Source organism: Neovison vison, chromosome 12 (assembly GCF_020171115.1).
Source record: "Neovison vison isolate M4711 chromosome 12, ASM_NN_V1, whole genome shotgun sequence".
In the NCBI taxonomy this organism is placed as follows: Eukaryota; Metazoa; Chordata; class Mammalia; order Carnivora; family Mustelidae; genus Neogale; species Neogale vison.
In genome coordinates this window covers 50,532,971-50,554,400 of record NC_058102.1, presented here as the reverse complement: position 1 = coordinate 50,554,400, position 21,430 = coordinate 50,532,971, and the positions used below count along the sequence as shown (strand labels likewise).

General features: G+C 42.2%; 1 protein-coding gene across 4 annotated transcripts in view; it reads right to left on the bottom strand.

Annotated features, from left to right (window-relative positions):
* The window catches only part of GRIP1 (glutamate receptor interacting protein 1), a 182,394-nt gene that overhangs the window by 58,690 nt on the left and 102,274 nt on the right, over nucleotides 1-21,430 (bottom strand). For all 4 annotated transcript variants that reach the window (XM_044226314.1, XM_044226312.1, XM_044226313.1 and 1 more), the window contains 3 exons: nucleotides 17,697-17,883; nucleotides 16,971-17,116; nucleotides 5,535-5,615 (listed from right to left, as the gene is read on the bottom strand). In XM_044226314.1, coding sequence (XP_044082249.1) covers nucleotides 5,535-5,615; nucleotides 16,971-17,116; nucleotides 17,697-17,883 — 414 coding nt within the window. The remainder of the gene's footprint in view (nucleotides 1-5,534; nucleotides 5,616-16,970; nucleotides 17,117-17,696; nucleotides 17,884-21,430) is intronic.

Genomic DNA, 21,430 nt, shown 5'->3' with positions numbered 1-21,430 from the left:
AAATCCGGTTCCCTGTCAGCTTTCCCTTCTGCTTCTTTAAATTCATCTTTCTCCATCTTCTCTGCTATTCCAAATTTGGTTGCAGCTATCTATATTCCTTTTCTTCTTCTTCTTATGGGTTTGTGCCTTTGAGAAATCTTACACTGTTGTTTTAAAATGCTCTGGGGTGGGAGCAGCGCTAAACGCCAGGGTTCAAGCCTATCATCTTTTGACCCTGAAGTTTAAAATCATTAGTCCACTATGGAGTATTATGCCTCCATCAGAAAGGATGAATACCCAACTTTTGTAGCAACATGGACGGGACTGGAAGAGATTATGCTGAGTGAAATAAGTCAAGCAGAGAGTCAATTATCATATGGTTTCACTTATTTGTGGAGCATAACAAATAGCATGGAGGACAAGGGGCGTTAGAGAGGAGAAGGGAATTTGGGTAAATGGTAAGGGGAGGTGAACCATGAGAGACTATGGACTCTGAAAAACAATCTGAGGGGTTTGAAGTGGCGGGGGGGTGGGAGGTTGGGGTACCAGGTGGTGGGTATTATAGAGGGCACGGCTTGCATGGAGCACTGGGTGTGGTGAAAAAAAATAATGAATAATGTTTTTCTGAAAATAAATAAATTTAAAAAAAAATCATTAGTCCAGGGACTCCTGGGTGGCTCAGTCGGTAAACCGCTGCCTTTAGCTTGGCTCATGATCCCAGGGTCCTGGGATTGAGTCCTGCGTCAGGCTCCATGCTCAGTGGGGAAGTGCTTCTCTTTCTGCCTCTGCTTGCCACTCTGCCTGCTTGTGCTCTCTCTCTGACAAATAAATAAATTCTTAAAAAAAAATCATTAGTTCTCTTTCACTATCAGAAACTGATTTTTAAAGTGAACATGGATTCTTTGCTTCTCAAATAATTGTTGAAAAGGTGGAAAGTGACATTCTTTATCTTTTGCTTTAAAAACTTTGTATTAGAAGACAGGTAAAATCTTCTGGATTTTGTAGTAATTAAACTTGAATCAACAAAGTATTCCAAGAACATTCGATAATATCTAGCCATTCATGGATCTTACTCTACTAGTCAGGGTACTTTGATCAAAGGGCTGATAAAGTGTCCAAACTATACTGGACACACACACACGCACACATTCAGTTTTGCTTTACTTGTAACCATATATATGACACTTGGCAAGTAAAACAAGTTATTTGATTTGAAATGGAGCAGTGAGTAGAATTTTTATTGCAAAGCTGGCAAAAAACGTGAGCCATTCTCTTATAAATACGCTTAAGACTTAAGGAAAAAAAATGACAGATTTATAGTGCTTGTCATAAAGGTTGCTTTATGATTTTATACAAAAAAAAAAAAAAAAAGCAAGCCTTTGTTCCTGAAAACAATTCGGTCAAAACTAAAAAGGAAAGCCAACAAATTAACTCCACTCATAAAATGCTATCTTTTGCTTTTCTGATAAAGGATGTGGGAAAGGTCATCAATCATGTAGAGGCAGTGATGAGCACTGGCGGGACAGCAAAACCCACGCTAGGTCAGACAGAATGGGTTTAAAACCCATGCAACCTTTATGAGCTCTGAGGCCTGGGCAGGTTACCCAGCCCAGACTTTCTTTTCTATAAAATGGGTATAGATGCCACAGGGCCGCTCTAAGGAGTAAGTGGGAAACACACAAACTGCTTATGGTCATGCCTGCCACAAAGTAGATAAAAATACTTGTAGTAAAACAGCAAAAAGAAAACATTAGTATCAGAAAGATTTTACTGACAACTGCGCATGACAGAGTTAAGGGGCATGGTCTGCAGTGAGGGTGCGTGGGGGGCGCTACGCGGCTGGGCATGCACTCTGGTTTCCCACTGGCTGAGGTCTTAGAGCTTCAGGACGCTGTTTCCAGCACGAGGCCGTTTCACTTTATTTGCTAGAATAGATTGCTCCACATTATAGCAATAACATCAATAAAAGTCATGGCTGATGCTAATGTGCTATGAATGTCTCATCAGGAACTTCAGAAAATTAGTCTAAAACTGCTCACCACATCCCAAATCAGAGAGACTCATTTCTCAGTCAATTAGGTATGAAGAGTGAGTGAGGCTTCAGCCGAGCGTGCGAGGCTCTGGCAGAACATTTCCCGGGATGAAGGCTGCGTCTTACTACTCAGGTTCTCACAGAGTGAAGGAGACAGAAAAGGGCTTTGCAAAGGGAGTGGGACAGATCAGTTAGACCCTTGCAGGCCTCAGTTTCGCTAACAGTACCTGGGTGCTGGAGAAGAGGGTCCCTTGCTTTCCTCCCTAAGTGCTAGAGTTGCAGTTGGCGTGAAATTTTGTGGGGGTAGAGCTTGGATTAAGCTATTTCAGGAAGCTCTATATGTAAAATAAATAGCAGTCATCATAATAATGAACACGTGGTTAGGGCTCATAACTGGTCTAGGCACTTTACATATACTAGCTCATATAATCTCAATAATGCTACGAAGAAGGGAACAAGTGCCCTGTTTTATAGACAAGGAAGTGGTACAGAGAGGTCAAGAGGGTCGTGGAGTGGAGATGTGTGTGCTCTGAGGCCTTGCTTTTTTTTTTTTTTTAAGATTTTATTTATTTATTTGACAGAGATCACAAGTAGGCAGAGAGAGAGAAGCAGACTCCCCTGCTGAGCAGAGAGCTGGAAGCGGGGTTCGATCCCAGGACCCTGGGACCATGACCTGAGCCAAAGGCAGACGCTTAATGGACTGAGCCTCCCAGGCGCCTCTGAGGTCTTGCTCTTAATCATTTTCCAAGTTAGTGCTTCTTTAGTTCACCCAAGGGCCTTTGCATAAACATCTGTATTCATCATCACCTTCAAAGGCTCATTTTCTGGAATGCACAGTGGTTAGCAGAAGATTGTCAGCAGAAGATTATTTCTGATAGACTCCTTATTCATTCATTCCACAAAGACAGGAATTAAATAAGTACGTTGTATATGCCAGGAACCACACTAGGCCTCAGGAGTTTATTTCATCACAATATAATTGGACTCTGGCCTTTTTTTTTTTTTTTTTTTAAAGTAAATTCTGTTTTCTCAATTGGGAAAATATTAGTACTTTCCACGAGGATACACAAATTCAGCATGGTGATGGTAAGTTGTATAAAGGGAGCTGTAGGTCTGGATGGGCTGACAAACGGATTTGACAAGCTTATGTATCATTCCTCCATCCAGGAACGGCAGAACACTTCCAGCTTCCATGAATAGCTTTAGTTTATGCTGGTTGAAAGTCAGGCCATTCTTGTGAGGGTTTTGGGGAAGTTTCTATTGTTGGCATTTAATGTCATAGTTAGTTCACACACAAAACCACCATAAAGCATAATTTTAGATGGTTCTTCATATGAATAAAATATGTTGTGGTTGTGTATACATGAATACACTTCAAACAAAGGGAGCATCTAAATATTGACTTTAAAAGAGGAATACATCACAGGATCAGTTTTTAAATGGGGACTCTCCTTTATACTTGTGTTTTTATGTATGTCAGTTTTTTCTTTAATTGAAGTTAGTAGACACACAATATTACATTGGTGTCAGGTGTAAAACATAGCAATTCGACAAGTCTACATGCTACGCTAGGCTCACCAGTGTGTAGGTATCACCTGTCACCGTGCAATGCTCTTACAATACCACTGACTCCATTCTCTGTGCTGTCCCTTTTATTCCTGTGACTCCTGTGACTTATTCATTCCATAACTGAAGCTGTACCTCTCTCTCCCCTTTACCCATTTTGTCCATCTCCCTACCCTCCTCCCGTTACATATATCAATTTTTAAGAATAAATCTATTTTTTTAAAAAAAGACCATTTTCCCAATTAAAATTTGGAAGGAAAATGATTATGTGGCAATAGGCTTCCCAGCTGTGGGTGTCTCCAGCGGAGTCACTAGCAGTAAGTATCTTTAAGAACAGGGAGTGTGTTTTCAAAACTTAGCATAGGTTCTAGGCATCCTCGGCACTCAGACGCATTTATTTCATGCAAGCGAAGGGAAGAAAGAATAGAGTGGAAGGCAGGGCGCCGCAGCCGGACGGTTATGCACTCCTCCAAGGGAGACTGCTTTTGCAGCCAGTACTGACGGAATCAATCAATGGAGTGGAATAAATAGAATACATGAAAGCAGTCTTAAAGTAACCTGGGGGTTTTGGCAGCCACCTAGAGTCCCAAATATTTTTAGAATAGTACGTTCTGATGAGCTCTCCCTTTATTTCAGTAACCACCGCTGTTGACAGAAGAATGGCATACTCTCTGTGTTCCAGAATGAACAAACTGAGAGACTCAGTGATCCGATTAAAGGCACAACTGCCTTCAGTAGTACCTAGAATAGGTCTGGAGTCTCCCAAACCCCATCTCATCTTTCTGCTTAGCGGAGAAGACCTGGAGACACATCATCCTCCTCTTCTCTCAGGAGGCCTGAGAGAACCTCCTGGGTTCAGGAGGTGGTGTGAGCATCCTCTCGTGCATGTGGCTTCTTGCTCTTTGCATTTATTCTGGGTTGTAGTTCCACTATTTTCAGGGCTGCAGATCTGTCTGATGTATTGATTATACTCCAAATTTCATTTTCAGCGTTACACTGATATTGTCAAAGTTGAAGTGGACGGCCCTCATTTCATACCAGCCCAGCTGAGAACTATTTTTGCCTTGACCCCTAACAGAAGTGAGATCCAATAGTGTGTAATGAGGCACTTCACGTGAGCTCATCGTTCTTTCTTGAAGGGACCACTCCTTGGTCACAAACACTGCCTCTTTGGTGTTTACGCATTAATCATTTGCTTCATTTTGTTGGGGGCATTTGTGGACAAACCCAGTTTATGGATAGTAAAAGCATAAAAAACTTCAATTCACATTCTATAAATGTTTCTCAAAGCCGTTTTACCAAAACAGTTATAAACCTAGAGCTCGAGGAAAGGAGGGAATTTAACACATTTATATGTTCTGCTTTTCTTTTTGGTTTGGTTACCCAGACGTCTTGGACCATGCAGGAATTCCAAAAGTTACTAAATAAAGAGACATTATTTTTAGTCTTGCAAAATAGCTTTTAAATGCATAGCGGACAGACAGGGGCATTGTCTTGAAATAAACGTGATTTTTGTTAGTTAAACGGATTATTGTGAAAACTTAACCCATAATATACTAAAATGTAGAGAACGTATATGCACTTCTACACACATCTAATCATTCATGGTGAGGGTGAGACACATTTATTGAGTCCTCATTATCTGCCTTGGACTAGACTAGGTATAAACAATATATTCTTTTATTTCACACTTCAAATAATACTATATCTTGTAGATAGCCTTATTTCCATTTTACAGATAAAGAAAACTAAGATTGGAGAGAATTTAAGTCACTTGCCCTATTCGCACAGCTAGTTAAGAGAGGGAGGGGGGAGAGGCTTTGCCCATGTGTAATGTGAATTAGAAACTTAGCAATGACACTTCAGAAACTTCTGACAACCTCTAAGTCATTCGACAACACAATTTTCTAATGTCTTTTTAAAACTCTACATTTTAAAGGGAGTCACTTTTACTTACAACTTATGGTTATTCCAAGTTCCACACTGTGCTTCTTAGGGAGCTTCACATGAAATGTCCCACTACTTGGGATGACAGACTCTGGAATTTTAAAACAGAGAAGAGAGGATGTTTGTAGGCGACCAGGAAGTATGGAGCACCAGTCAATGAAACTGTGTCAGGAATTATTGTATCATGAACATCTGGAGTTAAAGTTGAAGGAACTAAAGGAAGGCAAATGCCTGTAAAATCCTGGTAAGTAATGCTTCTGGTGAAGAAAAGATGTCCTGCCCCAAGGCAACTGTGTTTTTTTCATGGCAACACCTGAGCTCAGTATTAGTGAGGTGTCATTTGGGCAACCTTTGGGCCAAATTCACCTGAAATGCAAATTACAGAAACAGATTCCATACATGCATGTCTGCATTCATTCATTTGCCAGAGGGAGAGCACAAGCCGGGGGAGCTGCAGGGAGACGGAGAACCGGGCTCTCTGTCTCCCGAGCAGGGAGCCCAATGTGGGGCTCAATCCCAGGACCCTGGGATCACAACCTGAGCTGAAGGCAGACACCTAACCCACTGAGCCACCCAGGTGTCCCACAAATACAGATTCCTGAATCATCCCAGATCTACAGGATCAGAATTTCTGAAGATGAAACCAAGAAATGAGCATTTTAAGTATGTTCTCCAGGTGATTCTTAAGGCACACCAACATTTAAGAACCACAGGTCCGGTTATTTTCTTTTTTCCTCTTCAGCCATGTTTCCCCAGAGTTAACCTATTCTGCAATACTTTATCTTCAACTGTTGTTTGAAGGTAGCTGGGGAAATAGGTTTGATGTTGTTAGGTTCGTGATCAAAGGAGCGAGACTAATACAAAGGGAAGGTCAAGCAAAGCTTTATTTTGCGCCAAGCATGGAGAATCAAACCAACCGTTCAGGTCCGCCTCTTACAGAGAGAGCGAGCGACCCCCAGGCTCACAGACTAACTTTTATAGAGCAAAGGCCATGTGGTTGAGCCTGGCCACACACAGGTGTCCAATGAGATCGTAACACACAGACAAAGCTGCGCAGTCATGCTAGGCCACACCCGGGTGGCCAACTGAATTACAATTCACCCCATAGTAGCTATTTGAACTAGCCTATCACCTTGGTCAGAATTGGTGCCCAGAAGGTGGGGCCCACACTCCTTGGTAGCTAGGGAGACAGTATGTACGCCCCCACTGACTGGATGTCTCCACCTGGCCCGACTCATACCTGCGTCCGGCTCTGTTATCTCCACCTGACCTGACCCACCCCTGTATTTGGGCTCTGTTATCAGGGACTGGTCGACCACATTTTACTGGTTTCCTGGACTTGCTTTTAAGGAAGTTCCCCTGGTGGGGGGCAGGGTCAGTTTAAGTTTTACTGCATAAACAACAAAATCACTGTTTAATGATATGAAATTGCTCTGGCTAAGTAAGCTCTTACAATGTGATGGTTGTTGATTTGGGGGATTAGGGAGGTGCCTTAATTTGTACTGTAAATAGTGAAAACAAGAGTGTAGAAACAAGAGTGATGCTCAAAGTATTTCTCAACCTTTCAGACTGGATGCTGCCTTCAAGTTGGAACACAGGACCCCAGGAGGCCCCAACTGCCTTCTAATTTCTGGATCCTGGGAGTTCCAGGAGGTCCCAGGGAGGAGCAAGAGGGCAGGGGGCACTGGAACAGGGTGAAGGTGGGCTCAGACACTGGCCAAGCACTTCTAGGGTAACAACTAACATTGTTGCAATAGACAGAGAACCAGCGTGCCCTGGTTGAAACGCGACCATTGATTGAGCTAAGTTGATTTTACTAGGGCTAGACCAGTATTTGAGAAAAGAAAGAACTGCTACAAATTCTTAAGTATACTCTTCTTCAAATTCCTTTAACAGTATGGGAAACCTTCAATTAGAGATAAGGTTAAAAAGAAAAAAAATCCTCTGAAGAGATAACATCTATTCACACTAAGCTGCTAATGACTGTAATCCTTTCTGGAAGGTTTTGGAAAGGGGTGGAAGGAGCAGACAGGGGAAACATTAGCATAAGGGGAGGCCTGTGGGATGGGGAGCTCAACTATTTTTACTGCTTTATTGTGCTCAATGCTAGCTCCCCAGTCTACACAGCAGGGATTGACTACAACTATGGGGCCCCTGGTTCAATTTGCAAATCTCATATTTAACACATTTCCTGTCACTGCAAAGTATGGGTAAAAAGTTGGGTCGGCCTCATGGAAACAGAGCTGGAGTACTCCCTTCTTCTGCCTTAACTTGCTCTTCCAGGCCTTTTATTCTTTCCCAGGTAAAATGCAGGCAGTAAATCTTACAAGACCAGAATCTCATCTTCCAATTTTGCCACAGGCTATTAAGACTTCCAAGATTTGCCAGACTGTTAAACTGGAAAACACAATAAAAATTTGATTTTTCTGGGCCCTCCAGGCTTCTAGAATGCCACCTGTAAAAAAAAAAAAAGTGGGGGGGGGTCCCCTGGCTGTCCCTCACAGTCCTGGCTGTTGTGCCCAGTAAAAGCAAATCTACCCTCTTGGGCCTGTTCTTTCCTTCCAGTGCTTTGCCCACTTCCCAAGAAAGCCAGGGGGGTTGCTGCTTCCCCCAGCCCCTCGCACTTGTCTTTCTTTTATTTTTAAAGTTTTTATTTAAGTTCCAGTTAGATAACATACAGCATAATGTTAGTTTCAGGCGTACAATTTAGTGAGTCAACACTTCTGGACAACACCTGGTACTCACGACAAGTGCCCCCCGCCGCCCCAATCCCCTTCACCTATTTCCCTCATCCCCCCCACCCACCTCCCCTCTGGTAACCAACAGTTTGTTCCCTACAGTTAAGAGGCTGTTTCTTAGTTTTTCTCTCTCTCTCTCTCTTTCCCACTTTCTTCATTTGTTTTGTTTCTTAAATTCCACACATGAGTGAAATCGTATGGTATTTGTCTCTGACTGACTGAATTTCGCTTAGCACCTCCCACTCTTCCTAACTCTTCTGTGAGTGTCACAGACTGTGAGTAGATGTTTTTGGCTTTGCTGTTGTCCTCAGCTAACACTCTGATATAATGGAGAGGATCCATATAAATTTGTTTGTTTATTCATTAATAATTTGTACCGTTAGGCATCTGGGTGGCTCAGTCGGTTAAGCACCTGCTTTCAGCTCAGGTCATGATCCCAGAGTCCTGGGACTGAGTCCCACACAGGGCTTCTTGCTCAGTGGGGAGCCTGTTCTCCCTCTGCCCCTTCCCCTGTGCCCCCCTCCCCTCTTGTGCTCTCCTTCTCTCTCCCCCTCTCTCTCTCTCACAAAAATAAGTAAATAAAATCTTAAAAAAAACCAAAAATCATACCCTTCCATTTCCCAATAGGACTTGAGATAGACAAAATTATTTCCCCTAACAGATTTCAAAAAGACTGGCTAGTTGGCTAGTTTTCTACATTGGTGTAGAAAAAAAAAATGAGGTAAGTAACAACATGTAGGTGTGCTTTATTTCCTCATCTTGGAGGCTGCAGGTATCATAAATACTTACTTCCAAAATATTCCTCAAATCTGGGTCTTCCCTCCTTCTCACCCCTAAGTCCTCTACATGCCTCCTTCTGGTAATGGAAGGCTAATTGCCCCCTTCTTCCCACCCCTAAAGTAACAGTTTACAAATGTGGAATTAGCATGCAGACCGGGGGCAGAGAGGGCATTTGAAGTGGCCCCATTTTGCCCATCCGCACCAACATCTGGTGTGGGGAGAGAAGGGAAAAACAATGAGGCGTAGAGGAGGAGCATGCTGAGGTCTTGGAGAGCGCCTGTACTTGGCCTTGAAAGCCCTCCTGTCTGGTTCTAGGCCTTCCTGGGGGCTGTTCTGTCCTCCTGGGCTGTGAAACTCCTGTGTGCTTCCACTAAATGCCCCCTCTCTGTCTCATTTAGCTCGGGGCATGTCTGTTGCTTGCAACTGAACCATCTCTGATGAACACATTGGTCTACCAGAGGCAACGGGATAGGAGCTAAAAGCAGTACGCCTCCACGGAAGTGTTCATGGGAATTTTAGGAATTTGATTACCCAGATAAAGCACACAAGTGGCCCATAAGTAAATGCATAAGAAGCGTTAGAGGCACAAACAGCTTCACTCGTTATGGAACTCATTTCATGTATGTTTGTTTTAGTGTTATATGCTTTTTACCAAAATCCTCCGTGAAAGGGGAGGGGAGAATATGCATGCTTGTATGTATGTATACTTGTATTCCTGTAGGTGTGTAACAGCTTGTTCATGACGCTATACAAATAAGATCTTGCAACCCTAAGGGCCAGGAATCATTGATCTAGAAGAGTTACCATAGCAACATTTTGCTTTTATACATTTTTAATGCAGGGAACCTTGACCAAGATTAACATTGTTAATGACACTGGAGGAGATGTTATCACTTCCCGGAAAACAGTAATGAATCATGTTTGACTACATAAGATTTGAAATATTCATAGTGATGAACAAATATCAACAAATGAATCTCTTTGATCAGCTGTGACTTCATTTTAATCTTTAAATACCAACATGATTTATTTTATATTTGGTAATTTTTTTTGCCTACACAGTTATTTGGTGGGTAAAGCAAAGGCATATGTAATTTGGTGTTTCTTAACAAAATACTAGTAAAGAGGCAAAAAAGATGTTTGGAGAAACAATAGGTTTAGAGTAAGTAAATAGAATGTTTACTTTATTAGACTCCCATGTGATTATTTTGTGCTTCCCTCATTTTGCTTTATCTTTGTTAATACTATAATTAAAAACACATTTGGGTAAACAAAGGCGCCCTTCTTTCCAATTGGCCTGCTTTTTCTGCCTGAAGCATTCGTTGTTGGCACAGTAAGATAATCACTGCATCATAATTCATTAACCTGGACATTCTTGTGAGATTCGAAAAATTAAGAGATTTTAAAGGGGGGCTGTACATGTAAATGCTTAATCCCTCCCCCAACTCAGAGGAAAACACTGGGGGCTCTAGTAATAATGACAAACATCATTTGACAGCATTTTCACTGGAACTTCTTTCCAAAACTAAGCTGCATCTTTTCCAACAAAATAACTTCAAAATGAAAGAAGAATCTTCAAGTATTTATGATTTTTTAGACTGGTATTTAAAAGACAGTATTGAAAAAAGGCAAAATGTAAATTATGCATATATTATGAGCATAGCTTTATAAAATTATATGTACGGTAAAGGAAATATTAATATATATTATTACATATTATTATATTAGACATATATAAATATATATGGTAAATATGTATGGTAAAGAAATATAAAAAAATTAAACTTTTGTTTTTTAGAGTGATGAGGCTATGAATCATTCCAGCTTTAAAAAGAATTCCGTAAATGTCATCACAGTGTTGTTTGTACAGTAGTACCCATTTAAAGAGAGATTTAGGCAAGAGTGTACTCGCAGTCAAGCTTTTTAAACATTCTCTATATCACTTAAAATAGTTATAAAGTAGAAGTGGCTAATCTCTGAGATGAGTAGCTTGGGAATAAATATCTGGGTAAAATATACTTTTGAGGAAGAATTTTAAAAATAGGTGGCCCACGCCTGTACAATAAGGAGTGAATCCAGAAAGATAGGGCAGCCTTGAAATCGCTCATGCCCAGATATTTCCTACCAATGTTCCAAGTTCTCAAATGGCTAAAAAAAACCCCTCTTTCTGATTCCAGCAGTTTCCAACAGATGCCAGCAGACTGGTAATGACTAGCTAGAGTGTTTTTTTGGAGATTCTGATGTTGTGTCTGGGCTCAGCAGGAGGATACTGAAATCAATTAGTGAGATCAGCCATGAACAAGGGAAGAGAGGATGATAGCATGGGAGCAGATTGTTTTCTGGCCCTAGTCTACATCATTTCCATCCATTTGAAATGGACTGAATTATGGAACAACCAGGGCAGGGGAGAAGACCTTAAGTCCCTTTTTTCCTGTCTCTTATTCAGACAAGTTTGGTACTGAATAAAGTGAGTTTACTAGACATAGTTTCTATTTCTTAGGAGCCTAAACCAAGGATATTAAAGTATTTAATCAACAAATATTAAAGTATACATATATATTAAGAATGGATTAAACAATGAATAAATATTGAGGATATACATAAAACAAAAATGCATTTATAGCACAAGTAAATACTTAGAGACTGCTTATGGAAGAGGTCAGATCGTGCTGGCCATTCATGATGGGAGTGTTTCAAGTAAATGCTACCCAACCTCCTACAGTGGGCAGGATAGCCACCTCCCCTTGACAAACAATGACAGAAGAGCATAGGTTCAGAAACCCTGCTCTTTCATGCTGGAAACTCTGACATCTCTTTGAAGAGGCAGTGTAACATGATATGAAAAAGACAGGTGCAAGTCAACAGATCTGGGATCTACTATTCACTTTGTTGTATGACCTTTAGTTTCCCCACCCAAACTTCAATTTCCCCATTTATAAATATATGAAGGTATTGGATCGGAAGAGTCACTTCACCACTAATGTTGTGTGCTTCTAGAGAGGACATTCTGGGGCTTGCGGACAGCCTCCTTTGAAAACCATATCCTCACCACCATCTGACTGATTCTTACAGGGTCCATCTACCAGATTCCTGCTTGGCTGTGATGAACCAAATCTAAGAATTAGAAATCTGAACTGGCCGGTCTTGGCAAAGATGGGGCAATCAAGTATACTCAAAAGTCAGAAAGAACTTGTGCAGAGACAAATAGAGCAGATATGCAGAAATATGCAGCACGGAGAGACCAGGAACCCCAGAGAAATAGTGGGTATGGGACCAGTTCTGGATGCAAACTGAAATTCCTGGTTCCAGTCCCTCAGGAGAGGTAACTGTACTTCATTCATTCACTGCCTCTTGGCTGAGAGTCTCCTGCATTCCAAGCACTATTCTAGGGGCTGGGATACATTCATGAACAGAAGGCACAAAGTCCCTGACAGCATAGATTTTTTTCTGCTGGAGAAGACAAGACAATAAATAAATCCACAATGTAACATCAGAGCATGAGAAAGGCTAAGAAGAACCATAAATCTGAGAAAGGGGACAAAGTGATAGATGGTGAGGGAATGATTCTCTGAACAAATGATATTTGAGCAAAGACTGAAGGAAGTGAGCAGACCACCTGAACATGGTGGGGAAGAGCTACAGGTGGGGGAAACTGCAGAGATCCTTTGATAGGATTGCATCTGGTGAGTCAAGAGCAGCTAGCTCATATTCCTTTCCTCATTCCAAGTCACGCCCTCCTTGTGGGAGATTCTACGGTATGCAAAGTCTTTCCGTTACACTGCATTTCCAATTCTCAGACCTCTGGTTGACTAATATTCACCTCCACGCTATATCAGTTCAGCAGCCTGCTACCCTGAGCCTTTCTTGACCTCTGAAATCCTAAGCTCTAATATGCCACTTCGACTCAGTCTCCTGCCATTGGCTCCCTTCTCAACTTTCTCTTGGTAAGCCCATTTCTCTTCCAGAATACTCCTAGATTCTTCAGTCTTCCCTTTCTTCCCAGTCTATCATGTGGCTCCATTATTGACTTCCCCTCTGCAACCTGTGTCCAGTGGTTAGAGCATGGCCTTTGGAGCCAGAATGCCTGGGTGAAAATCCCAGCCCTACCAGTGACTTTGTGGGCCTCAGTTTTCATAGTAATCATAGTAACCTCAGTAATCATAGTAACCTCCACTGCTGTTATAAGTGAGCTAATACACAGTGCTTAGAGGAGTGACATGTTATAGAGCAAGCATTTGATAAATATTATCATGATTTCTGAGGTTGTCACCATATTTATTCATGTGCTCTTCCTGGAACAATTTGACCCACTGTGACTTTAGTTTTCTTCCTGTTGAACCTTCTCCAGAAATCTCCATCTCTGGCCCAGTCTAACTGCCCACCACCTCTACTGGTATTCCTCAGTAGCTATGGTCACCTGACCAAGAACTACTTGACCATACAGATTGACAGGGCTATCCACTTGGGAGCTTCTGGACTCTGCCTGGTTCCACTGTGCAGCTTGAAAATTCCTTTACAGGAGTCTGGCTAGCTTTCTCACTCATTTCCCCATTAGGTATTCTAAACTATCACTCTCTTCAACTCCCCAAGATGCTGATCTTTTTACCTTCTATTGACAGTTCTTACATAAAACCCTAAACACAGATAAAAATGTACTTATATTCTCACATCCTTCCCTTTAAACTCACAAGAGGCAGCTGCCAACCTTCTGTGTTAGGCCTACCTATGTTCTAGATAACTTCTCCTCTCATCCCTTTAGGGGATGAGATCCATAAGGGGACCCATACTCATCAGTTATCTTTTTTCGCCTTCATTTACTTTAGGCCGCAAACATGTTCAGATCTCTCCAGTAGCAACAAAACAAAATACCTCCCCTCTGGACCCTGAAGCCCCCTCTATTGTTTATCCCATCTCTTTTCATCCACAGCTACACTTCCTAACATTGCCACATGTTCCCTAGGGCAAAACTGATTTTGACTGAGAACCACTGGGAGGAGGATAAGGCGGTATAAAGGAGTGCCCAGTATGTAATGAAATGTTGGAACAGTTCTAAAAAGAGAAGTCCACAGTGGCCTCCATCTTTTTTATCCATTCACTGCGTTTGTCTGGCCATACTCTGTTCCAAAACCCAGCTCCTTGGCAGAAAGCAAGCATAGCTGGTCTGTAGTTCTCTACCCTTTCCACCCCCCTCAGTTTACTAGTCTGACTTGGGCACCTTAGTTCCCTGAAACTACTCTGCAATGTGCTTTTTCCTAATTGCCACATACAGAGGACCCTTCCTGCCTTATACTACTTGAATTCTCTGAAACACCTTTATGCTCTTGACCATGACCTTGAAATTCTTGCTTTGGCTTCCAAAATGCTACCTTTTCTGGTTCTCCTTCCACTTCTCAGACTGCATCTTCGTTATCTCCTTTGCTAGCATCCTTCCCCTTTCAATTTTAATTTAATTTCTCAGACAGAATCCCCTCCTTCCTGTCACTAGTTCCCTTAGTGCTGGCCCGTATTCCAAAGACTTTATCAATCATTGACAGGTGGTTCCCCCCTCAGGGCTGCTCTCTGGCCCAGACACCCCCTCCCATCCTAGGCTACAGGAGGGATTGTTGGAGGTCCCCTGGGCCCATCCTTTTACATTCCAGTGGCAACACACACTCAGTAAGTCTGTTCTTATCTTGCAACAATTCTTGCTCTTGTCTAATTGATTCGGAGCACTTGGAGGATATTAATCCTTTATATTTTCCCTTTAAATGATCTGAAGGTAACACAGTGCCTAGCATTTAGAGACTGGTGCTTGACAATTGCTTTTGAATTCAGGAAAGGATCTGCTTGTACTTCCCCCCCTAGAATTAGCAGTGGATTTACCAATTCAGGTCTAAAATAGAATTTGTTGTCATCCTCAAGTTTCCATTCTTCAAGTCTTCCTCTCCTTAAAGTCATCACTATTTACTCAGTTACTGACCCTTCCACCTCAGGAGTCATCCATGATCTTCCCTTTCTCTCATCTTCCATATTCATTCCATAAGTGAGGTCTGTGAGCCCTGCTTCAAGCCATGTCCTAAATCTCACTCTTTGTCACTATCTCTAGCTCTACCACCTTGTCCAAGCTGCCATCATTGTTTACCTATCCCACCCCTGCAACTTCCTAACTAGGTTTTCTGCTTCTGCTATTGTCCCTTCTCATTTCAGAAGGATCTCTAACACATCCATCAGGATAGCTCACTACTGTCCATAAAACGCTCCATGATATCATTACACTTGGAATATAAATTCTTTATACCAAGGCACTGCATTAATTGGCCCCTTCTAATCTCTCTCACCCCATCTCCAACGTCAGATCTAATCCCCATTCCCAACTTCCTTATGCTACAGTAAGCATCCCTCCTCACCTTTTTAAAGACTCATTTACTTACTTGAGAGAGTGTGTGTGAGCATGCACGCCCATGTGAGTGGGGAGGGCCAGAGGGAGAGAGAGAATCTCAAGCTGATTCCCCACTAGCGTGGAGCCCGATGTGGGTCTTGATCCCATGACCATAAGACCATGACCTGAACTGAAATCTAGAGTCGGACACTTAACTGACTGAGCTACCCAGGCACCTCGGTAAAAGCTACCCAGCCAAACTTGAGCCATTATTCTGGCTGAAGTCTTTTACACTGGCTGTTCCTTCTACCTGGAGTACTCTGCTCCCATATTCCCACAGAGCTGGCTCCTTTCCAACCATCAAATCTCGGGTCAAATATAACTTCCTCCAAGAGTCATCCCATGAAAATAGCTCCCCACAGTCATCCTCTAATTCCCCATTCTGCTTTATTTTCCTCAGAGCACTTATTATTGCTTCCATTGATATTTGTTAACTTAAAAATCAACTTTCTGTACTACCACAAGCTTCACAAAGAAAGGGATTTTTTTTCACTCCTTGTCTACTGTTTCATCTCCAGTGGACCTCCAGTGAACACTCAGCAAGTATTTGTTGGGATAATGCAATCTCTATGTCCAAAGGCACATCTTTAGTGATTGGAAAAGATTATTGGCTCTTCACTGTGTGAAGACAATTTTATTAAATAGAAATTGGCACCCACCTCTATAACCCACACACCTGTTAGCTATTGACAAGGATTCCCTTCCTGACCAAACTTACATCAGGCTCCTCTTCTCAACCAGGCCTTGTCTTTGGCCTAGTCCATGGCCTGCTTAGCCCCGTTTTAGTAAGAATTCTGTTCAGTCAGTTTATTGAGAATCTCTCCACCCTTGAGTAGAGAGTCAAATTCCTTATCTCCATACTCTTGATATCGAAGTAAGTTCCTGTTAGTCAGTTTCCATTCCATGACTCCCTCACCCTTCCCTTGCTTGGTGGCCTTACATTCCCAGCAGCCCTTACTGTTTTTGAACTTAAATTCAATTTCTCTTCCCTATCCAAGTCTTGATTTCTTTTGAAATAGTCCTGAAGAAAGCCTTCCTTGTTTTTAACAAGTGTCTGTTACAGTTTTCTTTTTTAACACTAGAGACCAAATATTTACCAACTGTGCTTGTATAAATCCACCTAATGAATTTTCATTGTTCACTACCGAACTTTCATATGTTCTTTGCAAGGGTCAAAGAGAGGCTTTTCTTGTCTGCGTGACAGAAGAATATGGCTTCTCTGGCATATAAGGACAAATCTGGAAGAATATAGGCTATGTGATTTTTTTTTATCACCCATATAGTAGCTATTACTTATTCATTTTGTCACATTTATTTTCAAGTGTTCTTATGGTGACACTTTAATGAATAGTACAAAAACAACGCTCAATACAAAATGACACCCCAAATCTCCTAAACAAAAACGTGTTTGGTATATAAAAAAATAGTTCCACTTCTACCACATAATCCATATAATTCACATGCAGTCCACTGCCAATTCTGCCGCTGACTTGCGATTATATGATCATACCTGCGACATCAAACTCGATTTCCAGTGTGACCTTGCTTGTGATTGAAGAGTCTCGAAGGAGCTGGTTGGCTTCCTCAAAGGTGCTGTCTTCAGTCGGAATCCCATTAATGGCCATCACTCTGTCTCCGATTTGTAGCACCCCACATCTATATTTAGAACCACATGTTAGAGGTTGTAGACAGAGCGGGTAATTATCAGGTGGATGTTGCCAAATCTATTTTGTTTGATCCTTGTGAAATAGCATACCCATTTGTTTGGTTTATTCAATGCTGTGGGCATCATATGAGGTCAACTGCAAGGTCTTGCCCTCTTGCATTTGACGGCTACAAATGTGAGGGAGTCTCGATGTATCCCAGAGAAGTGATTCATAATTTAGTACTGTGGTATTCTTATAATTGGATCTGGACCAATATACAGTAATGGTGAATGTACAGTCCCTGCACAGCAGAGAAATTATTATAATAAAGTTTGAACTTCAGAGATGTTCTTTCCCTTTTAGTTAAGATGGCCACCAGTCCCTGACGGACAAAAATCTGCCAGATAAAGGCATCTGTGCTCATTATTCTTCTCAAACCTTATCAAGAACATAAAATTTTATTGGTCGAACAGTGAGTTCATTACCTCCTGCATTTCCTGCATTGAGCACTGTTCCATAATTTATTAGCTAGTCAGAGATAGCCAGCACAAGAAATGCACAGAAAAAGATGCTGTGAAAGAGTGTCTTACCTCTCTGCTGGGCTGTCAGCTTCAATATAGGAAATCAGAGGTGGAGAAGAGAGCGTCTCCGTGGCAAACACACTGCCCTGCAGCTGGATCCCAAATCCTGTGACAGGATCTGCTGTCAGTACAACTTCTGTGGTTTCTGTGTGAACGACCTGCCCAGCCAAGCCCACTGTGCTGGAGGCTAATGACACTAGAGAAACGAACACAAAAAAATGACTTCGGGTTGAGGCAAACACAAGGAATATTAGCATTTCTTTCTTATTATTAAACAGAGAGAGAGAGAGAGAGAGAAAGGAAGGAGGAAGAGAGAGAGAATCTCAAGCAGGCTCCATGCCCAGCACAGAGTGGGATGCAGGGCTTGATCTCAAGACCCTGGGATCATGGCCTGAGCTGAAATCAAGCGTTGGATGCTTAACCAACTGAGCCACCCAGGCGTCCCAGAATACCAGCATTTCTGACACAGATCATGTCTTTGTTTTTTTTTTTAAGATTTTTTTATTTTATTTTATTTGACAGACAGAGATCACAAGCAGGCAGAGAGGCAGGCAGAGAGAGAGAGGAGGAAGCAGCCTCCCTGCTGAGTAGAGAGCCTGATGCGGGGCTGGATCCCAGGACCCTGGGATCATGTCCTGAGCCGAAGGCAGAGGCTTTAACCCACTGAACCACCCAGACGTCCCACAAATCATGTCTTTCAAGAAAAAAAAAAAAAGCTCATTGGCAATGGCGGAGGTGATACTTTGGTCTTCTGGACAAAAATTTCATCAGAGCTGACTAGATAAAGGAACCTCCCGGTATCTATCACATTTTAGTCACAGTTTTACATACTCAGTCACATACTCAGCCCTGGTACCAGGGACAGTTGTAGGAGCTGTAGGCAGAGGACAGCTTTGGGACTGGGTATCTGGCTTTTGATCCTGGCTCCATCAGCAGGCAGCCAGCTGTGTAACCTTGGGGGAAGGCATTCATTTCTTTCCTATGAAAAAAGAGTTGAGCTAACTGGTCTAATACGTTTTTCCCTTTATCCATTGGTGCCTAAGCTTTAAGGTTTTTTATAAACAATCTGACCTACGGCTTTGAAGAAAAAGTCTGGCTCCTGGAGTGGTGAGGACGAGCTCGTCACCAACCTTATTCCAGCACTGGGTTGGCATGACAGAACTGTTGAAACTTTACGTTTCTCCTTTCCCCCAGTTTAAGCTCTTCGGTCTTCATTCTATCTCGCGGCATCTCCAGCCCACTTTGTCATCTCTTATTGCATTCGTTCTTTTGATAGTCATCTAAGCCCCAGGTACCCATCTCTGTCTTGTTCCTGTCCCCAGTTTGGGTCATGGGAAGGCCACTCCACTCCCAGGTGCCTCTCAGCATTGCCCACTGGGACCCCTGCCTCCTTTACTCTCTATGAGCAAGCTCTCTGAACAGTCCGATGTTGGACCGTCACTTCCTCTAAAAGAGATCCTTTGGCCTCTTTACTGTAATTGAAACTAGCTGACATCATATACCTCAAAACTCGCTGCAACCAGAAGCCATTTTCTTTTCGCTTTCCCTGCATGGGGCAAGGAGAAAGAAGAGCTCATAACCCTTCTTGCTCCACACATCCGGTGTTGTTTTTTTGTTTTTGTTTTTACCATAAGCCACTTCTATTTTAAAGTTCTATATTATGTACTTACTTCTCCTTTGCCTCACCTTCAAACTCATACTTTTCTACTTTTCCTGTTTCCTCCCATTTCTTCACTGACATCAGGGCTTGACTCTTAATTTGCCTCCTCTGATCTGTAGCTTTTCCGAATCCTCAGTATTTTTGACACGATGGTAACACATAATGCGCTACGTTTATGGTTCTTTAGCTCTCCCGGTGCTGATTATTGGCAATCCTACCCAACTTCAGCTCTCCATAAGCAGAGCCCTGTGCATCCTTCAAACTGGAGAGCGCTCTGGGATTTTCCTATCGGAACCCTCCTTATTGATCATGCAACCTTATTAGCCATCTCTCCCAGTCCTTAGGCCCTAACTTTCCCTTCTTGATGACTTCTAGTCCCACTCCCTTTCACTTGTCTTCCAATCTAGTGGTTTTCAAATGGTTTTGGTAGCAATAGCTTTCACCCGCTCCCCTCACTTCAAATGAAAGTGTGTAAAGGATGCCTTTGTATTCCAGATAGAAACAGCTACTGAAGGTACTGAGGTAGGAATAGGAGACCCTAGAGGAGGCTTCTCCATCCCTCATGTGTGAATCTGGGGAACCCAGTTTGAAAGCTATCATCTTTACCTATTGCCTTTTACTAGCATCATTTCCCTCCATAATCCACTTGGACTCCTGGTGACCACTTCAATGAGGCATCTGCTGGTATCAGAGATGCCTAAACCTCACGACATTTTCTATAGTCTAATACACTATACTCTTTGATAATATCTGCCCGAGTCCACTGCTCTTACTAGTTTGCTGAAGGGTACTAGAGAAAGTCACTATGAATTCACACAATTCTCTGTGGGGCCCTGGAATCTTCTGTTATGTAATATTTGATTTCTCATAGGATCTGTCTCAAACATTTCTAACATTTCAAGGGCCAAACTTTATTCCTACTTCATTTCTTTCATTGACAAGAGTTCCTTAAAAACATTCTTTTCCACCTCGATTTCTCTATATCATTATCTGCTCTCACTTCCTTTTTCTTCCTGCTTCAGGAGGATGTATCCTTCCTTCCCTTTCAAGGTCAGCTCCTCCTTTCTGATATTATCTGTTTCCTCTCCCTGTGATTTTGTGCCATAAAAACTTTTCTTACTTTTTCCAACTTTCCTGCTCACTCTCCTAGCTTTCTGACCTCTCCCTGTAGGTTTTGTACTGATTCCAAAACTGCTTTAAACTTGGCCTCTCCCTTTACCCTTAGATTGCCAAATCAATGGCCTTATGCATTCAAACTACCCTGCAGCAACTGGCCTTGGGAACCACCCTTTTCTTTCTGAAATTACTCTCTAGGTTTCAATGAAGCTTTGTTCTTAATTTCTGACTTTTCCCACCCCCTTCCAAGTCCCTTTGCCTTCTCTGCACTGCAAAGAGTTGCCCATGGTTCTCTTCTTCGCCTTCTCTCCCTTCCTTTCCCTCATTCACTTGTCACACTTCTGTAATATGACCTCTGTGTGTATCTTCTCAAATCTAACCCTCCAGTTTCTCTCAGGCTCCAGTCATGAATTTCCTGACTTGGATATCCCATCCACAAGAATATCTCACTGACTCTTCAAACTCAAAGTTTTAGAAATTGAGTTAATCATTTTCTCTTTCTCATTCCCGCTATTGTTTCTATGAATAGGACCATCATACTTCTAGTTCACCAGGCTTGAAATCCCGAAGTAGGCTTTGACTCCCAACATCCCCATTGACTAGTAAGTCCTTTCAAGATGACCACTAAAATATAACCTTTACAAATCCTCCTTTCCCTTCTTACCGTTAATGCTTCAATTCCGGCTTTTACTATTTTTATTTAAAGTATTCGAACATGCATGTTTCTGGTTCTTCTGTGCGCAACACTTTCTGCATATTATTGCCAGATTAACTTTCTTTTCATGAGGAGGCCCCCAGTTCATCTACTCTATGTAGGAGATCTTCACCATTGCTCATATAGCTCACTATAGACTTACAACCTGTGTCCTTGCCTCTTATCTTATGCTAACAGCCTCCAAATTGCTGCCAGAGTAGCTTTTCCCATATATGCAGGTCATCGCCCAATTTAGAATCTTTCAATGCCTCC